This window comes from Lipophrys pholis (genome assembly GCF_963383615.2).
Source record: "Lipophrys pholis genome assembly, chromosome: 10".
NCBI lineage: Eukaryota > Metazoa > Chordata > Actinopteri > Blenniiformes > Blenniidae > Lipophrys > Lipophrys pholis.
Genome location: NC_137640.1, coordinates 635,314 through 659,800, shown reverse-complemented (window position 1 = coordinate 659,800; position 24,487 = coordinate 635,314). Strand labels below are relative to the sequence as shown.

Here is a 24,487-nt window from a genome sequence, read left to right as displayed (position 1 = left end):
CAGGTAACAGTGAGCAGGTAACAGGTAACAGTGAGCAGGGAGCAGTGAGCAGGTAACAGTGAGCAGGTAACAGGTAACAGTGAGCAGGGAGCAGTGAGCAGGTAACAGTGAGCAGGTAACAGTGAGCAGGTAACAGGGAGCAGGTAACAGTGAGCAGGTAACAGGTAACAGTGAGCAGGTAACAGGTAACAGTGAGCAGGTAACAGTGAGCAGGTAACAGTGAGCAGGTAACAGGGAGCAGGTAACAGTGAGCAGGTAACAGGTAACAGTGAGCAGGGACCTTTGGTCATGAGTGTTTCTTGCATTTGGAGCATGAACTGTTCTTAGGTGTTTTAAAAGGCATTAAAATATTATGGTGACATGTTGGTGGGAAATACATTCAATGTGTATCTTTAAAAGTAGTTTAATTTGGATTAATAACAGTTAAAATCTATATTGAGCAGTGTTTTAAAATGCATTTCAGATATGTTGGGTATTTTTAAGTATGGAACATGTCTACTTTCTACTTTCTACTTTCTACTTTCTACTTTCTACTTTCTACTTTGTACTACCTCCCAGTGTCGTTTTCACCATGCTCTTGGATTATTGTTCATCCTTTTACTCCATTGGTGGTTATTTTGTCAAACCAAGAACACAGATGCAGGAAATAAATAAATAAATAAATAAATAAATAAATAAATGTATTCATTCATTCACCAACTGATTGATTAATTAACTGATTCATGAACAAAAACCCACAAAATCATAAATAGTCAAACAGAACAAGTAACATCCTGTATGATAGAGTTGCTGTTCCAAACAAACAAACAAACAAACAAGTTGGATATCTATAGAGTGCAACTTGTTTGAATGACGGCATCAAGGGTGTTGTTTGATATGATTTACAGTTTTATTTATTTATTCTACTTTAATCACCTTCACTTTGTGTTTGATGTGAAACGTTCCCACGGTCCGTGAAGGCATCACGAGGAGTCTACCCCGTTCCTCCTTCAGACAGGTGATATGGAGGAGGAGGAGGAGGAGGAGGAGGAGCAGGAGGAGGAGTCTACCTCGTTCCTCCTTCAGACAGGTAATATGGAGGAGGAGGAGGAGGAGGAGGAGGAGGAGTCTACCTCGTTCCTCCTTCAGACAGGTGATATGGAGGAGGAGGAGGAGTCTACCTCGTTCCTCCTTCAGACAGGTGAGCCACCAACACACCTGGACTCAACAGGATTAAATCTGGCAGGACGTTCCTGAAGGTTAGTTCTGGTCTGGGCTGGTTCCACTCAGTATCTGGGACCCTGTTCTACTGACTGCTGCTGTTTGTCTTCCTGTGGGGTTCTAGTTCAGGGTTCCACTGCTGGGTTGCTGTTTGCTCACGGTTCCGTCTCTCTGGGAAACATGTGGCTGCTTGTCCTCCTCAGACTGTCTGAGTCATGACGGAAACTTTTACCTGAGAGAGTAAAGCTCCTGTTCTGGGGATTTCAAGAAGTTGATGCTTGATTTGTTTCACATAATAATGACTTTACATAATCATGTCGCTTCATGCAAAATAAAATCACTTATTTAGTTTGCATGTTTGCCTCCGTTGGGATAACTTGACATCAGATTAAGAGAAATGTAATAACTGATCAGGTTCTAAGAGGGATAAAGTGAAGACCTAATACTGCTGTGATACTGTCCGTGGGGGACATGCACAGCAGCAGCGTCTCCGCCGGCAGCTCATTGTCTGAGGCCACGTTTACTCGTACCTGGGTTTTTACAAACACAGATATTTCTCCTCTACGTTTACAAAAGAATCTTGACACAGACCCTCCTGGTTCAGAGCTGCTGTGAGCAGCCAGACCTGTAGGGGGCAGTGTAACGTGAAGCATGAAGCCATGACAGCCAATCAGAATCCTGGAAAAAACACATCACGAATTGTGACATAAAGCTCCGCCTTTAGATGTAGATCGAGACTCTGGATGCATCCTAATAATCTCTCCTTTCTCCTTTCCTATCTACTTTTCCTTTACCCCGCAGATGATGTCACAGTGTTCCTAAAGGAGTTCAGGGAAGGGAGGGACTACTAGGAGATAGAGGGACTGTTAGGAGATAGAGGGACTGTTAGGAGATAGAGGGACTACTAGGAGATAGAGGGACTGTTAGGAGATAGAGGGACTGTTAGGAGATAGAGGGACTACTAGGAGATAGAGGGACTGTTAGGAGATAGAGGGACTGTTAGGAGATAGAGGGACTACTAGGAGATAGAGGGACTGTTAGGAGATAGAGGGACTGTTAGGAGATAGAGGGACTACTAGGAGATAGAGGGACTACTAGGAGATAGAGGGACTGTTAGGATGTACCGAGCACAGAGTTTATCCGGATCTCCACGGTGGCCAGAGTTTTCAGGAATCATGGTTTGTTTAATGAGCTTGGCTGCAGCAGAGCGGTGCTCCTCCCACACCGCGGTCTGTTGGACTCGGTCCTCGGTGTCAGGTGCTCCAGGCCAGGTGAATGGTGAGGTAACGTGGCTCCTCCCACCCCGCGGTCTGTTGGACTCGGTCCTCGGTCCTCGGTGTCAGGTGCTCCAGGCCAGGTGAATGGTGAGGTAACGTGGCTCCTCCCACCCCGCGGTCTGTTGGACTCGGTCCTCGGTGTCAGGTGCTCCAGGCCAGGTGAATGGTGAGGTAACATGGCTCCTCCCACAGAGGTCACATTAGTCCGGACATCCTATCTAATTCAGTCAAGTGGATTCCCTGGGATTGGCAGCCAAGTTGCCAGAAGCTTTGGAAGGACTGTGATGTGGTGTCGGTTTATTCCCAGCGTTACTTCACTGATACTTCATGGTGAATGTGGGCGGAGCCTGAAGGAGTCCCTGAGAGCGGAGCTGTAACCCGGCTCAGCGAGGTGAAATCACACTGTGGGTCAAATATTTGAGAGGCCAAAGGTGAGAGTTTGATGGAGGGTTGAGCGGAGCCACTTAGAGCGGCTATAATTACCTCTGAGATCTGGGCTGATTGAACGTGACACGGCGTCAGGTGGCTGCAGGTCACAGCGGCGAGGCGGCGGCGAGGCGGCGGCGAGGCGTTCACTGTTCCTCTCACGGCTCTCCTGAAGATTTGTACAGCGAATGGAGCCGTTGTTGGACTAGTGGCTTTCACAAAGCGTCTCTTCTGCCGGCACGCCGCCGCCGCCGCCGTCCATGTGGACACTGAGAGGATTAGGTCCTTTGTTGTGCTGCTGCGTCTCGTTAGCAGGAAGAGACGCTTGTTTTCCTTCCCGCTGAAGCCCGGAGCTGCTGGATTCATGCGTTCGCCCATGAAGAAGCAGGAAGTGACGGGTGATGAGCTGGAAGAGCTGCGTTCACTCCAGAGGGTCACCACGAAGCTCGAGATGTCCATCGTGTCCACCTGTCTGCAGTGCGTCAGGCTGGCCGGAGGCAGCAGGTCTGTCCGGGGGGGTCTGTCTTTATCTGACCGCTGCTCAGGAAGCAGGGCCTGAGAACTGTTAGGACTCAAGCTACCTTCTCTTCATCCCTTGTTTCTTGACCAACTTTTAATTCAGGAGGAAAAACTGCTTGGATGAAACGTTTGTGTCCAGGACTGAAACCTGCAGCATGATGGTTCGTCCTCCTCTCTGCTGCTCTGCTGCTCAGACTCTGGCAGGAGGCGGAGTTCCGTCCTGGACTGGTCAGCCGTCAACCAATCAGCCGTTCAGAACCACCTCATGGTTTAAGCTCACGGGTTTGTTCCTGGGCGGGAAGAGGAAAGTGAAATGAGAATAAAGTTTAATATACTGAGGCTGAACTCAAAGATCAGCTCCCTGTAGCATCGGCAGAGTTTCAGGATCAAACCGCTTTGAATACTTTGTCCAGGACTCGCAGTACTTTGGTTTTACTGCAACGTCCACTACTTTGTTTCTGCAAGTTTATAAGAAAGATTAACTTTGAGACTCTGTGTTGTAAATTGAGCAGGAGAGGCCTGGAGTCGATCCGGCAGCTTGTGAAGTGTTTCCTTTAAGCTCTGAGTGGCAGCTTCACTCTACATCGGACTTTTCTTTAGTAGTAATACTGGAAGTGTAAAACCTGTAAACTTTGTTTCTGTAACTCCAGAGGTCGTCACCACAGCGCCGTCTGAGTTGAATCTGCTGAGAGGAAGGTATATATTTTCATTCCAGGGTAACTGTGGCGACAGACAGGAAATACTCTCCCGTTTTAGATTTATAGTTTCTGTGTCTGGATTTCCTCTTGTTTTGCTTCTCGTGTTCGTGAGAAGGAATCTGCACTGTGGAGCCTGAAGGAGTCTTTATTGTGAAAGGGCCTGATGGTGACTTCGCTGATTTCTTATGAAGAGTTGGAGGATGTGGATTCACCACCTTTTAATATTTATTTGAATTTCTGCAGAACCGATTTTTTTCAATATTTTATCTTCTACAGCTTCGGAGTTTTTAAGTAAAACAGAAGTGATGAAAGCATTTTAGACTTTTATGTTCAATCATTTTGAAGGAAATGCATTTTGCTGTTTTCATTATTTCAGGCAGAATAAACATCAAAAAGTTTTTAAAGCTTTTTTTAATTGACAAAAGTATTAATTTGAAACTTCCTCAGCTTGACGAACCTTCAGAGTTTAAGTCTTGATTTGTAGTTTTGCAGCTCAGCAACTTATAATGCCGGAAAAAGATCAAACTGAAGTTATTCAGTGACGTGAGTATTTATTTTGTAATGTTCCACTTTACTATTTCATACATAAACTTCTTTTTTCAGTTTTATTGTAGTGTACATATAAAACGATGACTTTTCCTCAGCTACTCATCACGATGTGAATGTGACCATGTGGCAGGAAGTACTAGTACTAGACAGGAAATACTCTTCAGCCTTTTTGATTACTCAATTGAAATATTAAGAGTTTTGGAATGTCTTTATGGCCTGACTGAAGATACGTTATTCTGCCTCCATGTTTGAAATTAGTCGTCAGCTGCTATTCTCACGTCTCCAGTTTCCCTTAAACTGTTTTTAAATCAATTCTGAACATTTATCAAGGAAAAGAATCAAACCTGGAGCTTCATTCTGACCCTGTTTCATCCCACAACTTCCTCTCAGAGAGAACAGGAGAGATTCTGACTGCTAGGATGTTAGGCTGCTGATTGGCTGCAGGAACTGTCAGTCATGGTGATAGCATAGCGATAGGATAGCATAGCTTAACAGTACTTTACTCACACTAAGAATAGAAATAAAAGCGATGGTGCAGCGTCTCCAAACATCCAGCTGCAGAGCAGCGCCCCCCGGAGGTTTAAAATGAAATACAGGCTCATTTGTAAATCACATGGTTCAACGTTTCTACTAGTCCTGTTAGCGGTTAGCAGTTAGCAGCTAAATCTAGCAGAGGTGGTTTATGATTTCAGCCTCCTGAGTTGACGACAATCTAAACCTCCCGTTCTGGGGTGGCGCCCCCTTGTGGCCGATTCTGGTTTGAACAAAGAGTCCAAACAGAAAAACTTTCAAACTCCAGATTTTCACTTTCAACTGAGGTTCAACACCAAGAATCCTGTTTTAACCAGGAAACCAGGGTTCTGCTGACGACGGCTCTAAAGCTGTGTGACGCTGAAGCTTCTAGAGTTTTCTTGTCTCACAGTCGATATGTGGTCGATTGGTCTGCCAGTTTCCTCACACAGTCCCAGATCTGCATGTTGGCTGAAGCAGTGTCTCTGAAATGTCGGTGGGTTTGAACATGACCTTGTGGGTGACTGGTGGACTATCGGGGGCGTGGCCTTCTTCAGGCTGCGACGGAGGCCTAAAGGCTCCTTCATCCTCCCTTTTTGATCCCATAAGAACAAGAAGAAAATTCAGCAGTGACGTCAGCCAGCTGCCGAAAAAAAAACCTTCTGCAGGACTGTTCATACTCCGATAAGAAGCTGCCGTATTTGCAGGCCACGCCCCCTCGCAGCAGGCCACGCCCCCTCGCAGCAGCCACACATCTGTCAAGCGGCGTTTAAACTTTTCAACTGGGCAGTTTATTTGTTTCCTCCAGAGCTTTCAGAAACACATTCCTCTGAACTGTTTCATTAATAAAAGAGTTCCTGCCAGAGCGCCATACTGACAGAGCTGTTCGTGATGCGTTCAGGTGCATCATGTAAGCCTGCACTCCGACATTTTAATGAGCTGTGGCGCTCATACAGTAGTGATGTTACAAGCTAAATATGATTAAAATAGGACTGATAGTCATTAGTGAGCTGGAACACATGAGCAGCACACGGCAGAGCAGAAGTTTAGGCAGAGCAGCTCCTACACAGAACAGCCAGGACGGTTGGAACAGCCCAAACTAGTTTCTTCGGCCAGAAGGAGCTGGAAGGAGGAAATGAGGTCATCTTGTTCGGCAGAACCTGAACTGCCCAACTTTAGTCTTGTTCTTATGGAGGATGAAGAGGCCTTGAGCCGCCCCCAAAGTCAAGTTGGATAAAGATCAGAGGGATGAAGCTGATCGTAGAGTTCTCTCTCACCTGACTTCCTGTCAGAGGGATGAAGCTGATCGTAGAGTTCTCTCTCACCTGACTTCCTGTCAGAGGGAGCTGATCGTAGAGTTCTCTCTCACCTGACTTCCTGTCAGAGGGAGCTGATCGTAGAGTTCTCTCTCACCTGGCTTCCTGTCTGCCTGCAGAATGGAGTCGTCATGTCTGGACCTGGCCATGGAGGGCCAGCAGTCCTGCCGGCTGGGAGACTATCGCACCGGCGTGTCTTTCTTTGAGTCAGCCATCCAGGTGGGAACTGAAGACCTGCAGCTCCTCAGCGCCATCTACAGCCAGATGGGGAAGGCATACTTCCAGCTCAAAGAGCACAGCAGAGCGCTGGAGTACTACGGTTATGACTTCACACTAACAAGGTGAACACGTTCACTGCTTCATGAGGGATTTCTGCTCTAATACTTTCAATTTGCTTTTCCAACAGAGAAAAATTCACTCTAGTTCCCATTTGTGAGTTGTTTGTTTTAAATTTGATTAAAAAGTGTGTTGCTCCAAGCAGCCAATCAGAATCAAACCCTATATAGTGTCATCGGGGGTTTAGCCAATCACAATCAAGGTAGACCCTCCCTTTGACTCCTCCCCCAATTAGGCAGCTCTGCTCTGGCACATGGCACCACCAGAGGAAGTACTTCCTCCTCTTCCCAAGATGGGCATGTGTGGGCGGAGCCAGTCCAGCTCACACAGACACAGCAGATTCTGAATGTAGCTCCTATGATCCAATATTCAAATGAGGAAAATCAAGGAGGAGCTAGAAACTTAGAATACTGAAGGTTTCTGGACCGACCAGACCAGGAGGAGGAGGAGAACAGGAGGAGGAGGAGGAGGAGAACAGGAGGAGGAGGAGGAGGAGGAGGAGGAGGAGGAGGTGAACAGGAGGAGGAGGAGAACAGGAGGAGGAGGAGGAGAACAGGAGGAGGAGGAGGAGGAGGTGAACAGGAGGAGGAGGAGGAGGAGGTGGAGAACAGGAGGAGGAGGAGAACAGGAGGAGGAGGAGGAGGACAAGGAGGTGAACAGGAGGAGGAGGTGAACAGGAGGAGGAGGAGGAGGAGGAGAACAGGAGGAGGAGGAGGAGGTGATCATGAGGAGGAGGTGATCATGAGGAGGAGGAGAACAGGAGGAGGAGGAGAACAGGAGGAGGAGAACAGGAGGAGGAGGAGGAGGAGGAGGAGGAGGAGGAGAACAGGAGGAGGAGGTGAACAGGAGGAGGAGGAGAACAGCAGGAGCAGGAGGAGGTGAACAGGAGAAGTTTAAGAAACTCTAATATTCCAGTCTAATGATTCCATTTCATTTTCCCTCCAATACTTTCCAGCACCATTGGTGATGAAGCCGGCGAGGCTAAAGCCTGTGGGAACCTGGCGAACACCCTGGTGGTGGTGGGACGGTGTGATGAGGCCCAGTTCTTCTGCCAAAGACTTCTGGACATCATGAGAGCGAGGTATGATAAGGTGGGTCTGAAATCACCAGGATGTCCAAATAACTCAAGTTAGTTTACACATAAACATGTTAAACATATTAAACATATTAAACATGTTAAACATGTTAAACATATTAAACATGTTAAACATATTAAACATGTTAAACATATTAAACATATTAAACATATTAAACATGTTAAACATGTTAAACATATTAAACATATTAAACATGTTAAACATGTTAAACATATTAAACATATTACACTGAGGAGCTGCTTCCTTCACCACAGCCGTCAAACAGAATGTTTTCCCAGACTCTGTGTGTGTGTGTGTGTGTGTGTGTGTGTGTGTGTGTGTGTGTGTGTGTGTGTGTGTGTGTGTGTGTGTGTGTGTGTGTGTGTGTGTGTGTGTGTGTGTGTGTGTGTGTGTGTGTGTGTGTGTGTGTGTGTGTGTGTGTGTGTGTGTGTGTGTGTGTGTGTGTGTGGTGTGTGTGTAATTACTGGTCCGTGTGGTTTCCTGTGACGCTCTGCAGGCGGGCCAGGCCCATGCTCTGTATATTTTGGGGAACGTGTACCAGGCCAAGGCGACCCAGATGTCCTGGAGCGGCGTGGAACCGGGCCACTTCCCGGAGGAGGCGGTGGCGGCGCTGAGGGAGGCTGTGCAGCACTACGAGTGAGTGGATGTCCAGGTTACCTCGTCAGAAGCAGAACGCAGCAGATTTAGAATCAGTGGGTCGACACATGACCGGGTTCTTCAGTCTTCAGAGCTTCAGGTTCTATATTAATATTTACTGATTCTATATTTTAGTTGTTCTTATTTTGGTTTTGCTGGAGGCTTGGAGCCTTTTTAACCCTTAATCCCCCGGTGGATTTAGAAGAGCTGAGAGAATAAAGTGAAACGTGTTTGGAAGTGGGCTGAATCCTGGAGACCTTCCTGGTTCCTCAGTAAGGGATCCAGACCAGGGTTCTCTGGTCCAGAGGGGAAACCATCACACTCTTTTAATGAGCTTCCTTGATCCACTCTGGATTCACACTGATCACTCTCACATTCTGAGAGGATCTGTTGCTGTATTGATGGTGATGCTGCGGCTGATCGCTGACAGTCGACCGGTGAATCACCACAGTGGTTGTGCTTTTCACCGACGACTCACCTTCCACATTGTACCAGAGCTCCACCTATCCCATCCTCTCTTTCCCTTTTGCAAAGGGCTAATCTAAGTCTGGTGAGAGAGCGAGGCGACCGGGCGGCCGAGGGCCTGGCCTATGGGAAGCTGGGCCACACGTACCACCTGCTGGGCGACTTCCAAACTGCAGCCGCGGCGCATGAACAGGTCCGTCTGCGGCGCCGCGTCGTCCACTGATTAGTCACTTCACTTTGTTTGTTTCATTCATTGTGGGAACAAAATTCTCCACAAACAATAGAACACATTACAGAACAAAAGTTTAAAAGTGTTGAATGAAAAGGAGCAAATAGAAGATGAACTTCTATAATCTTTATTTCAATTAATCCTTGAAATCCCATTAAAATGACCTGCAGAGATCAAAGGGACTATAAAGTGGGAGGGGCCTTCATGCTCACTTCTATCACTTCTATTTCTCACAAAAAAGAAAACTAAATCTAAATACATAAATACTTTGACTCTCCTACGATATTTCTCTGTATTTGAATAAAAACCATTTAATTGCTCTTTTAAATCAACTGTGTGTTTTAGGATCCTCTAGATGGTTTAACTGAACTCTATTAATGAAAAGCAGCGTTCACCTCCTCCTGTTCTCCTCCTCCTCCTGTTCTCCTCCTCCTGTTCTCCTCCTGCTCCTGTTCTCCTCCTCCTGTTCTCCTGTTCCTCCTGTTCTCCTCCTGCTCCTGTTCTCCTCCTCCTGTTCTCCTGTTCCTCCTGTTCTCCTCCTCCTCCTGTTCTCCTGTTCCTCCTGTTCTCCTCCTCCTCCTGTTCTCCTGTTCCTCCTGTTCTCCTCCTCCTCCTGTTCTCCTGTTCCTCCTGTTCTCCTCCTCCTGTTCTCCTGTTCCTCCTGTTCTCCTCCTCCTCCTGTTCTCCTGTTCCTCCTGTCCTCCTCCTCCTGTTCTCCTCCTGCTCCTGTTCTCCTCCTCCTCCTGTTCTCCTGTTCCTCCTGTTCTCCTCCTCCTCCTGTTCTCCTCCTCCTGTTCTCCTCCTCCTCCTGTTCTCCTCCTCCTGTTCTCCTCCTCCTCCTGTTCTCCTCCTCCTGTTCTCCTCCTCCTGTTCTCCTCCTCCTGTTCTCCTCCTCCTGTTCTCCTCCTCCTCCTGTTCTCCTCCTCCTGTTCTCCTCCTCCTGTTCCTCCTGTTCTCCTCCTCCTGTTCTCCTCCTCCTCCTGTTCTCCTGTTCTTCCTGTTCTCCTGTTCCTCCTGTTCTCCTGTTCCTCCTGTTCTCCTCCTCCTGTTCTTCTCCTCCTCCTGTTCTTCTCCTCCTCCTGTTCTCCTCCTCCTCCTGTTCTCCTCCTCCTCCTGTTCTCCTGTTCCTCCTGTTCTCCTCCTCCTCCTGTGGTTCTTCCATCTGCTTTTTGAAGATTTCTGTTCCTTTTAAGTTACAGTTACTTTCTCTTTTTGAGTATGTATTTTGCACATTGATGAGTAAACGTTCTTGATGAGTTTTATACAAACCAGACTACAGAGGTCATTTAACAGTTTTCTTATAATCTGACATATTTACAATTTGTATTTGTCTATAAATGTTCATGAATGAGTCCAATACCTCCAATACCCCCAATACCTCCAATACCTCCAATACCCCCAATACCTCCAATACCTCCAATACCTCCAATACCCCCAATACCCCCAATACCTCCAATACCTCCAATACCTCCAATACCCCCAATACCCCCAATACCCCCAATACCTCCAATACCCCCAATACCTCCAATACCTCCAATACCCCCAATACCCCCAATACCTCCAATACCTCCAATACCCCCAATACCCCCAATACCCCCAATACCTCCAATACCTCCAATACCCCCAATACCCCCAATACCTCCAATACCTCCAATACCCCCAATACCCCCAATACCCCCAATACCTCCAATACCTCCAATACCCCCAATACCCCCAATACCCCCAATACCCCCAATACCTCCAATACCCCCAATACCCCCAATACTCCCAATACCCCCAATACCTCCATCCAATACATGAATAAATATGTAATCTGCAGGACACTCTGTGTCATGACATTATCATAACTGTAACTGGTTGAATCACGGCGATGTTGCATTGCTGTATTTGTTCTAACGGATTATTCTTCTAGTTTTTTTCTATAAAATGAAAAGTGAGAGGAAGTTTGATTAAACTTCAACTCAGCAGCTCAGACCTGGAACCTCCAGTTCTCTAAGGTTTCCACCAAGTCCTTTACTGGCTATAATACAGTAATACTTTAATATTTATACTTTGATAAGATCTCTGTGTGATTTCCAGTTGAAGCTTTCAGGGAGGTTTTTAGTTTCTGTTCAAGGTTTTTAGTTACTAGTTACTGTTGAAGGTTTTTAGTTACTAGTTACTGTTGAAGGTTTTTAACCTGCAGACATGAAAATGGTTTCCTTGTCTGAGGAATGGGAATGACTGGATGAAAAGTGGATTTGGGACACGTAACGTAATGTAACATAACGTAATGTAACGTAATGTAACATATTGTAATGTAACGTAATGTAACATAACGTAATGTAACGGGACGTAGTGTAACGGAACTTAACGTAATGTAATCTAACGTAATGTAACGTAATGTAACATATTGTAACGTAATGTAATCTAACGTAATGTAACGTAATGTAACATAACGTAATGTAACGTAACTTAATGCAATGTAACGTAACATAATGTAACGCAATGTAACGTAATGTAACGTAACATAATGTAACGTAATGTAATGTAACATAATGTAATGTGACGTAATGTAATGTAACGTAACATAATGTAACGTAACGTAATGTATTGTAACGTAACGTAATGTAATGTAACATAATGTAATGTAATGTAACGTAATGTAGCGTAACATAATGTAACGTAACGTAACGTAATGTAACATAATGTAATGTGACGTAATGTAATGTAACGTAACATAATGTAACGTAACGTAATGTATTGTAACGTAATGTAATGTAACATAATGTAATGTAACGTAACGTAATGTAATGTAATGTAACGTAACGTAACGTAACGTAATGTAATGTAACATAATGTAATGTAATGTAACGTAATGTAGCGTAACATAATGTAACGTAACGTAACATAATGTAATGTAACATAATGTAATGTAATGTAATGTAATGTAACGTAACGTAACGTAATGTAATGTAATGTGCTGTGTATCCCCGGCAGCGGCTGCTCATTGCTGAGGAGTTCGGGGACAAGTTTGCAGAGCGGAGGGCCCACTGTAACCTGGGCAGCACACACGTCTACCTGGGCCGATATGACGCCGCCGTCCATCATTACAAGTAAATCTGTCCATCAGCACGTTTCTCTCTGAACCTTCAGTCCATCATCTGCAGCAAGAAAATATTCAGTCACAGAAATCTAAATATAACGAGGACTCATCATTGAGTGACTTGCAGTAGAAATGTGCTTCATCAGTCAACTTCCTGTTGTGTTTAGTTTGTAAACAAAATACAAACATTTAAAAAACAACACAACAAAGACTGTTTTAAGAAAGAAAGTGTGTTTGGTGTTCCTGACTTTATTACAGCTCCAACATTGAGAATACTAAACACACGTGTATAAAACTCCATAAACTGCTGTGTTTCACTTTGATTTATTCTTCACCCAGTACATCAACATACACATTATTACACACACACACATTACATACATACATTACATACACACATTATTACACACACATATTATTACATCCATGCATTACATACACATTACACACACACGTATTATACATACACATTATTACACATACACACGCATTATTACATAGTCTGAGGTAGTGAAAACTCAGTCACATAATGTGTCTGAGTTTTCACTACCATTACCATTATCATTTATGACGACAGATCTTCCAGAGCTTGTTTAGAAAGCTCTCTCTCAGAACCTGCCTCGTATTTTGTTCTTTAGGTTCCTTTCAAGAAAGGACTGAAGTGGAAGTACATGTGAAATATTTCTGGGAGTGCAAAACTACTGCAATGGACAAAACTAGTGAAACCAAATGAAGCTTCATGAACCACTGTCTTTATTGTCTGATTCCACCAGAGGGCGCTCTTGGTTTGAAGATAGAGGCTGAAAGACGAAGTGAAGCTTGTTTTGAAACATTTGTTTAACAAACAGCGCCATCTAGTGGCTCCAGAAGATTAAGACTGCTTCATGAAGCTTCATTTGTCCACCACTAGACAAAACCTGTGCACCTTCAGGACAACTGTCCTGTTTTAGTTTGACTGATTCGTCCTTCAAACAGCAACTTTCTGTGGGTGTGAAGCTGCAGCTGATCATCAGTACGACTGAACAGGAAGCAACCAGGGGACGACAGGGTTCTGGGGACGACAGGGTTCTGGGGACGACAGGGTTCTGGGGACGACAGGGTTCTGAGGACGACAGGGTTCTGGGGACGACAGGGTTCTGAGGACGACAGGGTTCTGGGGACGACAGGGTTCTGGGGACGACAGGGTTCTGGGGACGACAGGGTTCTGGGGACGACAGGGTTCTGAGGACGACAGGGTTCTGGGGACGACAGGGTTCTGAGGACGACAGGGTTCTGGGGACGACAGGGTTCTGGGGACGACAGGGTTCTGGGGACGACAGGGTTCTGAGGACGACAGGGTTCTGGGGACGACAGGGTTCTGGGGACGACAGGGTTCTGAGGACGACAGGGTTCTGGGGACGACAGGGTTCTGGGGACGACAGGGTTCTGGGGACGACAGGGTTCTGAGGACGACAGGGTTCTGGGGACGACAGGGTTCTGGGGACGACAGGGTTCTGAGGACGACAGGGTTCTGAGGGGAATGGCTCGCATGCTGCAACACATTGAAAACTAAAAGAACTGTAAACTTACTTCCTAACTTTGAATCAAGAACTAAACAGTTCATTTAAAAATGTATGAAGTGAAATTGGGCTTTCCAACACTGTACCCGTCCAGAGAAAACCACCCGTCACTCCCAGGCTTAATAGTTAGAAATGTTTTCTTTATCTGCATCAGCAACATGTGATCTAATGCAGATTTTAAGGGCCTGTTGCCAAGGCAACGCCGCTTCCTGTAACCGTGGTTTATGTCCGATCGTCTGCACGACGTTTGAGGAGCCTGAAATGTCTTCTGCCTTTTTGATGTATTCCTGTGGCAGTTACAGCGCCACCTAAAGGCCTGGCATACGTACTGCATTGCGTTGAGCCGTGTTCACAGTGACACGTGGACAGAATTTTCTCTTAAGAACGCCGGGGAGAATGAAGATTGTTTTGGCCGATGTGGGCGGAGCCTGAGTTCTTCCTCCTGAATGTTCTTGGCACAGAAGCCTTAGAAAGAGAAGATGGCCTCCGTTCTCTGACCTTCCTCCTCGCCCTCTCTTCTGCCCTCAGGAAGACTCTGCAGCTCACCAGGCTGTTGAAGGAGCGAGCGATGGAGGCTCAGGTCTGCTACAGCCTGGGCAACACCTACACGCTGCTGCAGGACTTCCAGATGGCCGTCACCTATTACCTCAAACATCTGGTCATCGCTCAGGAGCTCAACGACCGGTACCGAGCCTCATGTCATCAGCTCCTCAACCAAACTGTCTCTGGGGGGGGGGGGGGGTACTGGACAAGTGGTTTGGTATTTAGTGGTTTAGCTGGTAACACATTTCTGGGATCCTAAAACAGCTTTTAAGTTGCACACTAATGAGTGATTAGTTGTGGTCTCTTTAACCCGATTCCTCCTGCTGCTCCTCTGTTGGTAGTGAAGTGGCAGCACTGTGGGGTCGTTGGGAGCTCCTCTATTCTTTTAACCTTGGGAAACCCAACGAATGTTCTCTAAAGCCTGAGAATTCTTGGTTTGGAAAATGTCTACATGCAAACACAAGTGTTGTCTGAACAGAGTAATTGAGGCCTGTGACAGCCACTGAACTGCCTCCTGATGAGGAACGGACACAAGCGCTTGTTAAGATCATTCATTTCTTACTGAATCCATCTGAAGAGGATGTTTTCTTCACCGCCGTGTCACTGCAGAGTTGGTGAAGGACGAGTGTGTTGGACTCTAGGAAACATCCACACTGCTCTGGGGAATCACCAGCAAGCCATAGAGTTCACAGAGAAACATCTGGAAATTGCCATAGAGGTGAGACTTTACAGTCCAGCAGTTTCAACACACCACACTGCCATCTATTGACCAGAAAAAGAACTGCAGCAGTCACGTGAAGGTTTTTGTCATTTGAGTGCAGTGACTCTCATGACTCTAATGTTCTCATGCAGACCGGAGATACAAACGGAGCGGCGACGGCCAGGATGAACTTGTTGGACCTCCGGCAGGTTGTAGAGCTGAAGTCCAACTTCCACATCCCGCCCGACACAAGCAGCTCTGCTCTGGGTGTGAAGTACCAGGGCTCCCCTGGGCAGCCAGGTAACTCTGTCACTCCTTACTTCATTCAAGCTGCTAGATCCTCCCTCCACTACATGATGGTCCCTCACCTGGAGCTTCACTACCTGCTCTCTGCTCTCAAACCGACTGAACAGCTCTATAAAAAAAGAAATGAAGGTGTTTGAGAAAAAGCCACAGTCGTCACATCATTGTGTAACTTTAAAGACATGTTAACTTGTCAGCATTGTGAATTCTAAATGATTTCATTTGCCTGCCTGATGTCGAACTGCATGCTGGGACGGCCCCAGCGCCCCGGGTCTTAGTAATCCCAGGTCCACCCTGCAGACGCTCTGCTTCTGCTCGTCTGGATCTGTCATTGTTCTGTGTCTCTTATGGAAACAAGAAAATCTTTATTCTGATGATTTGATCCGCCGTGGCTCATGCTGTGAAAACTCTTCATTAATGCTGTAAAATGTGTGTCTGGATGTTTCTTTGCTCAGGAGTGGAGACTCCGCCCACCACTGAAGGTCAACCAGAGAAGCTGGAGACTCAAAGTCCTGAGAAGAAGCCGAGTGGAGATTCTGCTTCTCATCCAGTCAGTAGGAAACGACAGCAGGGCCTCTTATGGAGGCTTTTCCATCGCTGCCTCAAAACAATCCTCATGTTCCACTTCTACGCTTCAGTCTGCATCAAATAACTAGTTTCTATCTGACAGGACTGAGTTTGTGACAAATACAAATCAGATCTCAGGGCTTCTTTTCATTCACATGTTTTCTTTATTATCAGTATTGATCACAAGTGATGCCCGTTTCTTTTACTGCAGAACATTTTAGAATATCGTCGTACTGAGGAGATTAGCAATAACTTTTCAAAAGGTGCAGCAGCGTCTGTAGAGGTTTTCATGTGAAGGCTGAAAGAATGATTGATTAATCAGGGAAGCATTCTTTATGAAATATGAAATATGAAAATGTCAGGCTCAAACTAAAGGTGCTTCTCCTCCTGACTGCTTGTTTGATGCAGCAGCCTGGATCGCAGGACGCCGTCGGGGAGGACGGCTTCCTGGACCTCCTCTCTCGCTTTCAGAGCCACAGGATGGACGATCAAAGGTGTACACTGGATGGCCGCGGCCTCTTCCTTGCCCCGCCCCCTCCCTCCTCCACCCCGCCTGTAGCTGCGAGGGAATGTGAGTCAGCCCGGTTCTCCTCGTTCCCCTGCAGACCAGACCTTCCTCTTCATGGTGACACTAGTTTAGACGAGCTGATCGGCTCCAGTGAAGAACCCCCGACCCCCCCTCTGCCCCCCAGGGCAGCCGTCATGACCAAGAGAGACATTTCCCACCAAAATAAAAGTCGTCTGGAGCCGCCAAACATCTTAATATCTGTATTATTATGAACAGAAAATAAGATAATAAGTTACATGAATGAAGCCACAGGAACAAGTTGGATGTTTTCTTTAATGGAGCTTCCTTCATCATATTGGAAGTTTACAGCCGCTGGACGTGTCCTCGTGCTACTGCACTTCAGTTTCTACACTGGGATTTAGTTCTTACTCTTTTCTTTCTCTTGATTGTTTCCCTTTTTCTTTTTCTTCCTGTTTCTCTTCTTTCTTTGCTTTCTTCAGTTCCTCAGCTGTGTTTATCTGGGGTTGGACCAGAAGCAGATGGACTAGAAAGGTTTTTTAGTCATAATGTTGAGGCCTGAGGAGCCCCACGAGGCTCTGGAGCTGCAGGCTGCAGACTCTGGTCGCTGTGCTGTGAATGTTAAATGTTAAGAAGCCCTGGACTGATACTCAACCACACACTGTAACTTGTGGTAGTTTCACGGTGAGCACCACAGGAGTCCTGCATGTCTCGGACTTCTTTTAAGGTCGTCTTTTGTGTTGGTTTTCACTCATTTCTCCTGGAGGAAAGATCTTCTCACCAGCGTAGGAATGTTAATGAAACTAGTGCAGGTGCTGCAGCCTCATGGGAAGTAGTGGAGCTACTAGTTACTAGGAGTAAAGTATTTAATTACATGTGCAGTGATTAGGATGGTACTTCTTGGTGTTTGTAGAGTTTAACATCAGAGCGTTTCTTCACCGGCTGGTGGCGGCGTTCAGCTGAAGATTCATTAAGTTTTACTGCTCCTGTGTGACCGACAGGAATCCAGATTCAAACCTTCGCTCTCTGGGAAACGAAGGACATTTTAATCTCCTGAAGGGTAACGAACATTCCAGGCTGGGCATCAATTTAAAGGCTCATATTCTGTTAAATCCACTAGAGGTTCTCCAGCAGTACTACTCGTCCCCATACCTGGACTGACGTCCCAGAAGTGAAGACAGTCTGTCCTCTCTGTCCCTGGCTTGTTTCAGGTTTTAAAAAGTGTGTTGCTCCAAGCAGCCAATCAGAAATCAAACCCTATATAGTGTCATCGGGGGTTTAGCCAATCACAATCAAGGTAGGCCCTCCCTTTGACTCCTCCCACAATTAGGCAGCTCTGCTCTGGCACATGGCACCACCAGAGGAAGTTTAAGACTCATAGTGAAACGAAGTTGACACCCCGTCCCCTGTCCTCTCCCTGTTCACCACATCCAGGATGGAAGTAAAGGACGAACCTCCATCATCCAGCCTGACACTGATACTGTCCTCTCTTTCGTCCAGCTGTCTCGGGGCTGGACGCAGCATCGCAGGATCCTGGTCATTTCCTGGAGCTGCTGGCCAGCTGCCAGGCCCGTCGGCTGAACGACCAGCGAGTGAGCCTCAGCCATTTTCCTGGCTTACGTCTCAGCACCTCCAGCCCGCATCCTACACCGTCCACCTCCAGCACCGGCCGGCTCCGCCCACAAGGTGAGGGACCGGCAGGCGCTGCCGCCCGGCCTCTTTGGGGCGTCGCTGCTCAAACCTTGACTCCTCCCTCGTCCGCAGCCTCCAGCACAGACGCCCCTCAAACAGCCTGGCTGTGCGGTGGAGTGGAGGAAGGTCCTGAGCCCAGAGACGAGGACAGCGTCTTCTTCCACATGATAGAGAAGTGCCAGGTGAGAATCCTCCCTCAGTACATTCTTCAACCTGATCCATTCCTGAAGGTCCTGAAGCTCTGTGAGGTCCTATCGGTACGTCCTGGTTTGATTCCTCTCTAACTGGAGTCTGACTCACAGAGCCTCTGGAGACTCAACCAGTGAGTCTGTGTTCTCCTGAACACTTCTCTGGAGAACATCTCTGGATTGATTCAGGAAACGAGAACAGAGCGCAGACCTTCACCAGCACGTGTCACCATGGAAACCAAGGGATTACAGTAGTTTGAGCCACATGACCTTTGACCCTTTGACCCAAACGCTCTGCAGGTTTAATGGAACATCCTGGGATGAAGACAAATCCTCCCAGAACATCAAACAAACAAACCTCATGAGTCCACAGACAGAAACATCCTTGGCGCTTCGCCCAACTGTTGTTGGTGAAAACAATCATTTGCTAATCGGCCGTTTAGGAAACCATCAGGTGACTCTTCAGCCCTCCTGGAGCGGCTCCCTGCAGCCGCCAGAAATTAAACCTGTTTTTCTTTTGTTGGTTTGAACAAAGAGTCCAAACAAAAAACTTTCAAACTCCAGATTTTCACTTTCGACTGAGATCCAACACCAAGAATCCTGTGTCAGCAGGGAACCAGGATTCTGGTGACGACGGCTTTAAGAAGTTCTGATGAGAAACTCAATATCTTCCTGCTTTCAGGGCTCCAGATGGAACGACCAGCGGTATGCTGCTCCTCCTCACAAGGTCCTGACCACCAGAACTCCTCCGAGCTCACCTCCTCTTCCTAGTACAAGGAGGGAGGAGCAGCACGTCCCTCCTCCTCCACACCTCCCCTGACCTCCTCCTGATCTCCTCTTGACCTCAACGCCTCCCCCTGACCTGCTGACCTCCTGCTGACCTCCTGCTGACCTCACCCTGACCTGCTGACCTCCTGGTGACCTCACCCTGACCTCACCCTGACCTGCTGACCTCCTGCTGACCTCCTGCTGACCTCCCCCTGACCTGCTGACCTCCTGCTGACCTCCTGGTGACCTCACCCTGACCTCACCCTGACCTGCTGACCTCCTGCTGACCTCCTGCTGACCTCTCCCAGTCTACCCCCAGACAAACGAGGCTTTTTAAGGTAACGGAGCAGAAAGACCAGGACCCTACTGTCTGTCGTCTTCCAGCCCAGACGGGAGCCCCTAACCAGGCTCAGAGGTGGACCACAGTGGCTCCCTCTTCCAGTCGGGCCAAAGGAAATGTAAAAATGAACCCCCAGAGTGCCCATATGTGCTCTCTAGCGCCACCTACAACTCAACTTAGTTGTTTGCCTCGTTAAGACCTAAAAATCACTTATTGACACCCACGACCCAAATCCAACAGGAAGTCCGCAATTTGCCTTTCAAAATAAGATTTGCAAAAGCTATCTGCTCTGAGGGCGAAGATCGTCTCGCTTCAGAACCCCATGACAGAGACTCTCCTGCTCCTGACGTCACTTTGACTAGTCCAGCAGTTTTGTTTTGAAATATTCTTTAATCATTATTAATAAAAAATATACTTTTTATCAGCTGTCAAAGTTCCCAACACCGAATCCGCCTCCGCCCTCCTCTCATTCAAATACATGGGAAAACCAAGGGTGAAGGGTAACGTCTCTGCTCTTTGCGGATGACGTCGTCCTTCTGGCGGCGCCACATGACCTCCAGCGTTCACTGGAACGGTTCGCACCTGAGTGTGAAGCGGATCAGCACCTCCAAATCTGAGTCCATGGTCTTCTCATGGAAAAGGATGGCATGCCCTCTCCAGGCAGGGGGGTGGAACTCCTCCACATTGAGAGGGGCCAGCTGAGGTGCTTTGGGCATCTGATTAGGGCGCCCCCTGGTGGCCTCCCTTTAGAGGTCTACCAGGCACGTCCAACTGGAAGGAGGCCCCGAGGTCAGCCCAGGACTCTGGAGGGATTAAATCTCTGGCTTGGTCTGGGAGCGGCTTGGGGTCCCCCCAGGAGAGCTGGAAGAAGTTTCAGGGGACGGGGATGCCAAACGGACTGAGGGGGAAAGAAGATGGATGGATGGAGGGATGGATGGATGGAGGGATGGATGGATGTGGTGAAAAGGCCCTTGTTCTAGAATGGTTCAATATGAGCTGGAGTTCTGCGAGTCTCTGCCTGCCTGGTTCTACAGCTTGATGTTGGTCTTTCTATCTGGAGGTCTATGTTTACAGAACCAGCCTCTCTAGACCAAATGAATGAGCGACAACATGCTGCGTTGTGATATCAGTGCATTTTGGGTAGACGTCCTCTGTTACTGGAGGGACAGACGTCCAGACCAGGATGATATCTGGTTAAGAACGTAGAAAGAAACATTGAATTTAGTCAAATGTGAGTGACTTGCTTAGTTTCTTTCCACTGTGATGTTTGTGAGTTGGTCAGCGCTGCTGTCTCACTGAAACCTTCCTTGTTTGGATCAAGCAGATGTTTCTGTGTGACCTTTCTTTATTCTGTGTATTGGGGCTTTTCCTCCCATCCAAAGACATACTTACTAAGTTGATAGCACTGAACTTTAATGTGAAGGTGTGTTTCTAGTGTGGATGAGGTGTTGACAGGTGAACAATTCCCTTTAGTTCTGTAAAGAATGGACTTTTACAGAATTCCTTTGAAAATGACTTCACATGTATTTACCTTTGTACTAAAGCACAGTTGTTTAAATAGAAGGACGGTTGTTCCTCTTGATTAATGTAGAAAAGCAGTCTTTAGATATTTTATTTTATTTGTATTTTGGTGTCTCTGGTGGTTTGGGTGAGTGGGGGTGTCAGCCGGGTGTATTAGAGCCCCAGTATGTAAACACCACCCAAAATGAAACAACCCCAATTGTTATTACTTTTTATCTTATAACTGATCAATAATGTAATATGACCCTGAGCCCCAAACTAATTAAAAAAAACAACCATTTCTACAGTTAAACATCTAAACTTTTAATATTACATTATGGTGCAAAATATGTTTCCTCTAATAGTGTAATACTTTTATTACATCATAAGGTGAATCATTCATTTATGGTTCAGACTTGAAGAAAACTGAAAGAATGAGTTCAACTAGTTTGAACTATTTGTTTATACAGGAACAGGCGTAGGATTTTCAAATTAAAATGAGCTTTTCCCATTATACCAGCATCAACAAAGACTTTAACTTTGACAAACCAAACAGGAACATCATGGCAGGACGAGCCGACAGACAAAACCCTCTTCACTGCTGCTCGCCAACTTCCAAATATTAAACTAAACTAGGTCAACTAACTAACTAACTAACTAACTAACTCCACCAACTAAACAACAACAACACAACCATTACCAGCACCAACCAGCCTAATAGAACCCCAAATAAAGACATTTGAAACCCCGCCAACCCAACTCCCAGAATGCATTGCAGCGATCAGCTCCGTGACGAAGTGTTGATCTACCAAGATGAAGATGAAGATGAAGATCAAGATGAAGATGAAGATGGCGCCGCCTCCCCTGCCTGAACGTCACTCATCTATATACATGTAGGATTGCTGCTGCCCAAGTCATCTATAGTCTTCTGTTCTCTATCACATATGTGTGTGTATATATATATATAAATATATATATTAGTGTTGTCAACCCAGTGGACAAACCACACACACACACATACACACACACACACACACACACACACACACACACACACACACACTGAAGTTGCTTGTTCTCTATCATCATTTGCTCAAACTTTAAAAGTCATGTTCCTCTTTTGTTGTCACCTCTTTGTTAATTCATGTTCCTGCTTCACGTTACTGTCTAGATAGAGCAGCTCAGGCTGGTTAATCTAGAACATCATCTTACTGTCTAGATAGAGCAGCTCAGGCTGGTTAATCTAGAACATCATCTTACTGTCTAGATAGAGCAGCTCAGGCTGGTTAATCTAGAACATCATCTTACTGTCTAGATAGAGCTGCTCAGGCTGGTTAATCTAAGAAATCATTTTACTGTCTAGATAGAGCTGCTCAGGCTGGTTAATCTAGAAAATCATCTTACTGTCTAGATAGAGCTGCTCAGGCTGGTTTAATCCAAAAACAGTTGGAAAATATTTGGATCAGTGTGATAACTGCAAATAATATATGTAGCACAACAAGGATATTGTATGTTATCCCCCCTACCCCCTCCCCCATCCTCCCTCCTCCCTCAACCTTTTTCTCTCTCTTCTCTTCTCTCTCTCTTTGAGCGTTCCCCCCCGGTCGTGTACAGCAGCCATGCCATCTTCTGACGGAGAAGGCAACAGGAGGAGACTCCAGGTCTCTCCCTGTTGCAAGACCAGAATCTGTTCTGACTCCGAAGGTTCTAGATCACATCATATTGTTGGCCCAAGCTGCCGAACAGGACAAGGGAAGAAAAAAAAAAAAAAAGTGTTGTCAATCGATTAAAACATTTATTGCACAATTTTCTGTAATTAATTGTGATTAATCATTGTTTTTCTACTGAAGCTTGTAATGAATATTTATTCAGGGAAAAACACAGAATTAATATCGACTCAACACACAGAGACGATATTTAAATTCAAAGACTATTTTTATAACTTCCTTTTAGCTTTTGGTGAAACTTTTTCTAAGATCAGCAAAATAATAAAAACATAAATACATTCATGAATAAACATCTAACATCAGGCTGAGTGCAGGTCCAACACACACACACACACACACACACACACACACAAATTAATATTTTAGCAGTATTTCCTCCAGCTTTAGCAGTTTGGTGGCTCCTGGTCAGCCAACATGGCAACCTGCTGTTTTACTGCAGAATTACTTCTGTGGTCGTTAAATTCAGCTTTTCAAAGTAAAGCTAATAACTTTTATTCTAACCTGTAATGACGACTCATTTCTCTCTGAGGATAAAGTCTTGGTTTCCACCATCTTCTGGTGTCGCTTCAGCTTGACGAAACTTTTTCACTCCAGAAGATAAATTCAGCTCTAATTCTGTCCTTTGTGATTCAGCAGAGCGACACCAGAGCGACACCAGTGCGACACCAGAGCGACACCAGAGCAGACAGAGGCAGGCGGCAAGTTCAGACTAAGACTTTAATTAACTAAAGTCTTGAACAGGCAGGAAAGGCAGGGAGCTGGAACAAGGAACAGGAACAGGAACCAGGAACTGGAGCAGGAACAGGAACCAGGAACTGGAGCAGGAACCAGGAACCAGGAACTGGAGCAGGAACAGGAACCAGGAACTGGAGCAGGAACAGGAACCAGGAACAGGAACCAGGAACAGGAACCAGGAACCAGGAACAGGAACCAGGAGCTGGAGCAGGAACCAGGAACAGGAACCAGGAACAGGAACCAGGAACAGGAACCAGGAACAGGATCCAGGAACAGGAACCAGGAACTGGAGCAGGAACAGGAACCAGGAACAGGAACCAGGAACAGGAACCAGGAACCAGGAACAGGAACCAGGAGCTGGAGCAGGAACCAGGAACAGGAACCAGGAGCAGGAACCAGGAACTGGAGCAGGACAGAACTACCTGGCAGTGCGGTGCTCAGACGACCAGGCCTTTATACTGGAGGAGATCGCTCAACCAGGTACGGGTGTTCCTCGTCTGCAGCACCAGGAGCAGTTGGCCACGCCCCCTGCCTCACACTGCCTGCAGAGAAACACAGAAGGGGAGGGGCAAACACAGAAGGGGAGGGGCAAACCCAGAAAGACCCTGGACCAGAACACTTTGTGTGTATGGAGTCATGCTCTGTGTAATAACAAAATACATCCGTTTTCTTTTAAAAGTTGACCCTCCACTCAGTGCTTTGGATTGGAGCTGCTTGTGCGCCGGTTTGGTCCACGGACCTTATGTTTGACACCCCAGCTTTACAAAACAAATCCTGGCCCCTGGTTGGTCTTACCTGTTCAGGTGTTTAAAGAGTACATGATGTGTTAAAGGAGACATAATTAGTTTGTAAAATCAAGGGTTCATTAGGAAAAGGCTCAAAACCATTTGATTTAAAAACGTCTTCAGAAAGGGTTTCAAAAAGGTCTTTTATCTTTAAGGTATTTTCAAGTTAGAAGGTCTTCAAAAGGATTTGTAAGAAGGTATTTCAAAGAGT

The 24,487-nt window shown here is 46.4% G+C and overlaps 1 protein-coding gene across 3 annotated transcripts; it reads left to right on the top strand.

Annotated features, from left to right (window-relative positions):
* Nucleotides 1-1,126: 1,126 nt before the first annotated feature.
* LOC308115993 (G-protein-signaling modulator 2-like) lies at nucleotides 1,127-24,173 on the top strand. Of its 3 annotated transcripts, none has more exons than XM_080473930.1 (14): nucleotides 1,127-1,238; nucleotides 6,615-6,836; nucleotides 7,787-7,922; nucleotides 8,425-8,564; nucleotides 9,099-9,222; nucleotides 12,238-12,353; nucleotides 14,431-14,586; nucleotides 15,055-15,163; nucleotides 15,298-15,445; nucleotides 15,904-15,998; nucleotides 16,424-16,586; nucleotides 18,042-18,227; nucleotides 18,306-18,415; nucleotides 23,393-24,173. In XM_080473930.1, exons 2-14 carry the CDS (start codon nucleotides 6,616-6,618, stop codon nucleotides 23,483-23,485), a joined length of 1,797 nt encoding a protein of 598 aa, XP_080330056.1. In that variant the 5' UTR covers nucleotides 1,127-1,238; nucleotide 6,615; the 3' UTR covers nucleotides 23,486-24,173. The 3 variants fall into 3 exon arrangements, with proteins under 3 accessions (XP_080330056.1, XP_080330055.1, XP_080330057.1); XM_080473929.1 differs by lacking the exon at nucleotides 23,393-24,173 and adding an exon at nucleotides 19,104-19,975; XM_080473931.1 differs by lacking the exons at nucleotides 6,615-6,836; nucleotides 23,393-24,173 and adding an exon at nucleotides 19,104-19,975 and having other exon boundaries at nucleotides 1,151-1,238.
* Nucleotides 24,174-24,487: the final 314 nt, after the last annotated feature.

Bases quoted from the DNA above. Each gene is read 5' to 3' on its own strand.
- LOC308115993 (XM_080473929.1), top strand. From the start codon at position 6,616: ATGGAGTCGTCATGTCTGGACCTGGCCATGGAGGGCCAGCAGTCCTGC. The intron at 8,565-9,098 runs GTGAGTGGATGT...CCTTTTGCAAAG, and splicing joins GAGGCTGTGCAGCACTACGA to GGCTAATCTAAGTCTGGTGA. The intron at 18,416-19,103 runs GTGAGAATCCTC...TCCTGCTTTCAG, and splicing joins ACATGATAGAGAAGTGCCAG to GGCTCCAGATGGAACGACCA.